Raw genomic sequence first — 7,761 nt, 5'->3', positions numbered from 1 at the left:
CTAGTTGTTATCCCTATAACAATGCAAAATTTTCCAAGGACGACTGGCAAGAAACACCTCTCCTGCACTGCAAGAAAACCACAGAATCTTCCTTTGCTGAATTAACACCACAACTACCACTAAATCACGTTTTATCCATAAAAATGTTTAATATCTAACTTTATTGCCCACTCTATACCCTGCATCAGGGCCTCCATTTCAGCCTCAAAATTATTTTTTATCTCTAAATAGATGTTGATATTTAATAGAATAGCTGATGACCCATCCATAAACAAACCTCCTGCACCATACCAGGATTGAACAACGAACAACCGTCGACATTTAACTTAAACCCACCCTACAGAAGGAGAAACCCAGAAAATTTCTTGAGGAGAAGAGGTGCCTTTAATAGAAATTTTTAGACCCGTCACTCGCGATTGATCAAACACCACTGGAGAAACCTTTCTGTTATCAAGAACGAAATCATGACAACTGAGATCAAAGGAGATCTGATGCAAAACCCAATCTTTAGACAGATGCACCTCCTCATATCAATATTTCTTACGAGCAAACCACAAATACTATAATAGCAAGAAGCAGCCATGAAATCACATATTACCCAAAGGCAACGACTTACTCCGTGTAGCTCCACCTCTTCTTTAGCTTCCTCTATCTCTAGTTTTACCCCTGTTACACTTCCCCATAATCTTAAGGTCGATCTCCTTTATAAAATCAACTGTCTTTGATCAAGAAAAAGTACCTTTAGCAAATCATATCCATCCTACTAATTTCCCACATTTAAATCCTTAGCCTGTACCTTCACCTTTGCTCCAAGTGCATACATTTTTCATCTTCAGTAAAACTTTAGCAACTAAAATAATGGACTTGGGATTAATATTTTCTAGTTGTTTACTCAACCTAATCTTTCTTTTAAATTTTCTAGAATATAAAATGTTATATTTATCTCTCTTGATTAAATAAATTGGTATAAGTTTTTGTAATTATTTTTTGACTTTTTTGCTTAATATGTTTGACATCTAATATCAAACTATTTTTATTTTAAAGAACAAGAAAAATCTCATAATCCATAGTGGATTTTGGAACAAATATATATATAATAATAATAATAATAATAATAATAATAATAATAATAATAATAATAATAATAATAATAATAATAATAATAATAATAATAATAATAATAATAATAATAATAACAAAAATGAGAGTATCCATATGACCTGAAAAACATGGAAAGAAAGTATATCTATCCTCACTCTCTTCCAAATTCCCTAAGGGCCTGTTTGGTCCTAATAATCGAATTCAATCTAATAATAATAATAATAATAAAATAATACATGAAACTCGGAGATATTACCATAATAATCAATTTAATAACTAATATTTGCACATTCACAAAAATCACGTCGATCATAATAGTTTTTTAGGATGAATCCACATATTTCATTCCACAACCAAACATCTAATTTTATAAATTATAACTCCACAGATTTGAAATCTATATATTTGAAATCTCTAGATATTTTAAATTTCTAGACTCATGTAACCAAACAGGCCCTAACTAAACCTTAAAAAAAATTTAAAAAAATTCACACCCTTTCAAAAAATATTGCAAAATTATTTACAAGTATTCACATACCAAACATATTTTTATTTCTTAATTTATTCTAAATAGTAATTATCAAATAAAATTTTACTTTGGATCAACATTGATTTTTACTATTAATTTCTTTTACTTGATCATACTCTCATCCAAATACTACAAACCTGGATCTGGTACTTGCTGAGTGTGCAGGTATCCTCACAGGATGATTCGGAAGGAAGTGTTGCAAGCAGTGCTTCAACAACAACGCCAAGGAAATTGCTTTATTAAGTACCATTAAAGATAAATCTTTTTGCGCCCCCTTGTGGAGAGATTCTTAGTTTCCCCTTTCTATTGCTGGTTGGTGTTAGATCGCTTGCAACTTAAGATAACTATTAATATTTAATGATTTATGAAAGCAAATTGTTGCATGTAATTTGATTGGTAAGAACAACTTATGATTTTCAAAATCAGACCTCCCAACAGTTTCGAAAATGCACGGGAAATGGAAGAAAGCCCAGTGGTTTCTTGTGTGAATATGAAGACCCCAATTGCGGAACCCGAACGTGATCAGTTAGAATCTTCTCCTCAAAATTGTTCTGAAGCTCATTGTGAATCGAACACGTCGCCTAATCATCAAATGGGGATTGTGAAAGATGTCTAAGTTATTGTGAGTGACTTGATGGCCATTGCTGAAACCTTCACTGCCCTTTTCTCTTCTCTCTGTCACCGGACTGCTCTAGTTTCTTGGAATCCTGGTCCCAAGTCACAGGGGATCTGAGCAGGCAAAATGAAACTGGGGATTTGGGAGTCGGGTAAATGAAGGGTCTACTTTAGTAAATTAGCAAACTTTGAATCCTTAAAATGTAAAAATAAAAAATAGTATTTACAAGTAAACCCTTGTCATTTAATTCTCAATTGTTGGACCATATTTTGACTATGTGGCACAATCAACCCTGCTTGCTGCTGCAAATAAAAATATAAGGATCGCTCTCTGCTGTTCATTTTTTATGCGATTATAAGAATTGCACCAAAAAAAGGTTTCTTTTTTTTTTGGGTTAACCTATGAATTTATTCAAAAGCAAACGAGGCAAAGGTCATGGCATCCTAATTACATAGGTCTTAGAGCCATGCAGTGGATTGGAGCTAAGTTGTTGAACTGGAAACCAACAAGCTTTCCAAGCTAGAGTATCTACCACATTATTCGCTTTTCTAGGGATGAAAAAGTAATTACATATCATCATTTGGTTTGCCAAGTAATTTTGAACATCATGTACTCTGGAGACAGCATTAAGTGGTAGGCTTTGGATGCACTCTATTAACAATTTGAAGAGTTTACGATTATCAGTCATAAGTTGACCTCATCGAGGCCTTCTCCAACAGCGAAAAGGAGGCCTAGACGTATTGCTATGGCCTCTTCTTAGACTACAAATGGAAAGACGTGGGCTTTGAGTGGGTTTGGGTTTGCGCTATCTCTAAAGATAAAGCTCAAACAACCTAGGTCTCCTTCTCCAATACTAGAGGCATCACAACACATCTGTGTCCTATTTGCCATAAGAATTTGTAGGGGTCTCAAACATAAGAAAATAAACATTTTTTTGGTGAGAGTGAGTGTTGAGTATGGAATGCAACAAGATTGCATGAACATTAAAGTTGGAGGTTAGTTTGCATTGCTATGCTTTACAAAAGATGAGACTATTGTCTAAGGAAGTGTGAGATTATAAATTTGACTCCTTATACCTTTGAGACCAGTCACATGAGGTGATTAATATTCTTTATTGCTTTTGGCTTTCCGGTTTGACCCAAATGATGTTTTTTAAAAAAGAAAAAATTACGTAGCTTATCTACATAATAAAAAAAAATTGTACACTACAGAATAATTGTAAAATTGTCTAATTATTGGGATACGACAGATCCCTTTTGCAGTCGATAGGATATATTAATATATTTTTTGACTTTTTCCTATTTTAAGTTGGTGGATATTTGGTTTCGGTTTCTTTGAAACTCTTAGAGGAATTCCGCATGGTTGTCTAGTGTTTAGTTTTTCTCGGTAAAGCTTTGAGTGTTCAATTGTGTATTATTATCACGAAAGATTGGTTAACCACCTCAAAGTAATTAGCTAATCAAAATGAGAAGGGGATTTAGAAGTAACCCATTTGTGGTAGAGTTATTAAAATTAAAATATCAACTATGTTTTTTATTTTAAATATCTTTTAGGATTTTGGTGGACAACAAATAAATTTACCATATAATTGTACCAAATTATTTAAATTTCATACCGTATGTATTAATGACATGTTACATACGTAGTCTTTTCTTATTCCTTAAACTCAAAAGGAATTAGATGACAAGTGAAGTGATATTTATTAATCAAAATTTGAAATAATGACTTGGACATCGTTATATTGTCCCTTCCCTTTCCTTTAGTCCCTTCCTTCTGACTACCAGAGGAAGTTTAAGGAAAAGAAAAATGCAATTGGTGATATACCAATCATCAAAACTGGAGTACTTGAAAAGAAAAATGAAGCTCATTTTATTGAACTCTGAATCAAGTCAGAGAGAAGTAATACAACTAGCAATGTCCACACATAGAAAAAGGTCTTTGATGATTTTTGCCTATTGAAATTCCTACTTTGTTGGGCTGGTCAAACTAACAAACCACAGCCTCCAACCAGAGTAATCTCTTTTAAGAACAAGGCACAAATAACCAGACTTGTTTGTGTGTGAGAATTGCAATTGAATGGACTCAAAAGCAAGAAGCTGGCATTTGAACACCAGAAGCAACCCCTTTTGCATTTGTGCAATTTGAAGTGGTTGCACCACTAGCCAATGTAGATTTCAAGTTGATATCAACAAGCTCTACCTTTTCGCATGGTACATCTTGACTACATGAGATGAAAACTGCATCCTTGGTTGCAGATGTACCCCTGATGTTCTTGAAATGAATGTCTGTGAGCTTCACACGCGAAGGCTGTGCATTGGGTAAGGACAATATACAGCATTAGTAATGTTAGAGACCTTTTATAAAATCAATAATTACTAGTCCGAAAGGAAAAAAAAAGAACTCAAGGAGTCAAGATTTTCTTTTGTGAACCAATCGACCTACCTCCCTCCTCCCCTTCTATTAACCACAAAAGGGGATGGTTATACAACTACACCCATTCCAACCTAGCAAAGAGAGCTCACCCACAACTAAACTTGGTAGTCTTATTGCATTGGAAGTGTATACGTATTAATTCAAATGAAAAAAAGAATAGTTGTAATGAAGTGGACTTGTCTATCAAGAGATTGTTAGGAAGAATGCAGTCATCTGAGTATTATTTTATGGATGTGACACTAACTTTTATGAGCTTATTGAACTTACCTTGGTGTCGCATTTATTCTTATCACAATATTGTTGGGTGACGATGATGGGATTTTTTACATTTGTCATGACAATATCCTCAAATATAACGTCGAAACGGTGTTCTCTCGGTGATGTTGGCCATGTTTTGATCCGAACACCATTATCAGTCTCAGTAAAGCTGCAGTTCTGCACCCTCAAACCCTTCACTTCCTTTTCGTTAGGATTCTTTCCAAGGCTTCCCAAGCTACAAAACAATGAACACAATTTGCTTAAATTCAATTAAAGCATGGTTAATCTTCCCCCTTTACATGAGTCAAGCTTGCCTTAAACCTGAGCCTAACCATCATAGTCTTAACCCTAACCTAGCCGACCCATGCTAGGGCCGAGCATATGGGCAACCTGATCATTCTTTTTTTTTCTTGCTCTACTCCCCCCAAAAGAAACAAAGAGGAAGGGACATGGACGGCTCCACCGCTTCCTGGACTGTGCCCAAACGAAGAAGCGGCTCGTTGCTCATCTATATAGAGGGGACTTTTCTTTATCTGGCCCATGTGGCCCAATAGTAGTAACATAGTTGGGTTTTCTTAGCACCCCTGAATTATATTAGATCAGTTTTCTATATTAATTACTTGGGAGTTTATTGAAGTATTTAAGCATGATTAACAATAATTACCTGATGCCATGACCTGGTCCACAAATGACATTGGAGACAACAATGTTGGAAGTACCCGCTCCGATGGACACGCAATCGTCACCCGTTCCAATTTCACTATTAGTAACAGTGATGCCGGATGAGTCGCCAATGTGCACACCATCAGTATTTCGGCTTGTTTTAGGGGCTTGGATTTTAACATCATGGACAGTAAAGTCACTGCTTTGGCCAATAACTACGTGAAAAGCCTTACTATTAATCATAGTTATGTCGCTTAATGATCCACCAGTAATTGAAGTAAGGTGCAAGCTCGAAACCAAAGTAAAAGTTAAGAAAGGGAAATAAATATTATTTTCCATCGATTTTCATGTACAAAAGAACTACTCACAGTTGGGGCCATTTTGCAAGCTGCATTTGAGGTATGAACACAACTTTTGGGCCAAGTGGCTTCTCCTTGACCGTCCAAGGATCCGGTTCCAACCCCAGTGATATTCAACTCACTAAGGCCTTTAAATGTGATCCATGCTTCACTAGATTCCATGGTTGATGGAGCTATTAATTTTCCATTTATCTCAACACGAGGAGATTTCTTGTTTCCGCAAGGACCACCAAATGTTATTGAAGTAAGAGAATAGTCCCCTTTCGGGACCACAAGGGTAGCTGGCTCTGTAGATTTACATGCAGCAGCCCATGCATCAACAAAGGCCTTATTGTTATCTGTTTTTCCATCACCACTTGCTCCATACTTGGTGACATCAAACACTGTACCTTGTGTATCATTTCCTGATGCAGATCCAGAAGCATTTCCAGATGTTGGTGCTGAAGCATTTCCTGTTGTCGATGTTGGTGATGGCGCTGTTGATGGAGTTGTTGACGGAGCAGGAGTTTCACCATCTGAGGTATTATTTCCATCAGTTGATTTTAGAAGCCGAAACTCAAAAATTCTAGCTTCAGCCTCCCATAGAAGGAAACCTAATATACAGATTAAGATAAGATGCTGGCGTGAGCCCATTATCAATTCTCCAATAAAATTTAATTATTTGAGCTAAAAGAAATTGAAACAACAAGTCACCAAATGAGATGGGATCAAGTAGAACCTTAGACCTTGTTGGGCAAGAGGCTCAACCGATCCCAGCTCAATAGATTTCTGGTAGACCTGATTCAAGTTCTGATGCTTTTTGGGGGATCTGATATTTATACCCTGAATTTTCAACCTAAGTTGGGCAAAACTATCTTAGCCATGAATTTTTTTGTAGAAATTTGTATCCATTAATTTGGCATGAGAGAGAGAGAGAGTGATCCATTCAACTTACTATTTTTGTTAATATTAAATTGTGGTAGGAAATCCACCTACAAATAGGAATGTCCTACACTTTCATTAGGAAGAATAAAGGGAAAAAGAAAAAAAGGAAAAGGAAAAGTAATATGAAGTTTAGTATGGTTGATTTTTATCCACCATTGGTAAATTTACGGACACCACATGGTAAAATACCAATAAGTTTGAAGTGGTTAGTTTTTATTTACCATTGTTGCAACTCATCACTTAATCCTTTTATACTTCTTTTTTTGGGTCAAAAGCTAAGAACTTGATCATATAAAGGATTCAAAGCTAGGAGACCTGGACAACAACAACCAAGTATTGCTCATGAAAAAGGTTAAACATTCCACCAAGACTTAGACATAGAATAGCGTCTTGTCCCTTAGTAAGAAAATAGCAAAAGTATTTGTAGACCTAGATGTATAATAAAAGAAATCCCCAACCAAACTAGAAGAGATCCTCAAAATATCTTGCACTAAACTAAGACATATCCAATCTAAAGAGGAAAGAAGTTTTTGCAAGGATAAAATTGCTGGAGAACAGTTCGAATTGACTTGAATCTTCTCCACCCCCATAGCCTTTCCTAGAAGTAAGCCATCCCGAATAGCAAGGAGTTCCATTGCTGTAGCCAACAAACCTATACAATCCTTGCATTGAGCAGCCATAATATATAATAATGCATATGAAATGATAAAAGTGCATAAGTTTTGCCAAGTGTAAGTGCATGGACAAACACGTATAATAAAAGTACATAAAACAAGTCTATAAACAACGTAAGCCGAGTGAGCAACTCGGGGATCAACAAACATCAAGAAGGTAAGCTGAGACACTAGCGCTCTGGAGGTGGTGGAGGCTTTGGCAAG

At 35.7% G+C, this 7,761-nt stretch overlaps 1 protein-coding gene across 1 annotated transcript; it reads right to left on the bottom strand.

Moving 5' to 3' along the window:
- Positions 1-4,328: 4,328 nt before the first annotated feature.
- Positions 4,329-6,592, bottom strand: LOC149023321 (exopolygalacturonase-like). The gene is made up of 4 exons (XM_089142740.1): positions 5,973-6,592; positions 5,602-5,895; positions 4,947-5,172; positions 4,329-4,553 (listed from the first exon to the last, which is right to left on the bottom strand). The coding sequence occupies exons 1-4, from the start codon at positions 6,590-6,592 to the stop codon at positions 4,329-4,331; spliced, it is 1,365 nt and encodes a 454-aa protein (XP_088998866.1).
- Positions 6,593-7,761: the final 1,169 nt, after the last annotated feature.

Source organism: Hakea prostrata, chromosome 2 (genome assembly GCF_041222555.1).
Source record: "Hakea prostrata isolate BN-2017 chromosome 2, UWA_Hpros_2, whole genome shotgun sequence".
NCBI classification, from domain to species: domain Eukaryota; kingdom Viridiplantae; phylum Streptophyta; class Magnoliopsida; order Proteales; family Proteaceae; genus Hakea; species Hakea prostrata.
Note: the sequence above shows the minus strand (reverse complement) of the source record. Positions and strands in the feature narration are given on the sequence as shown.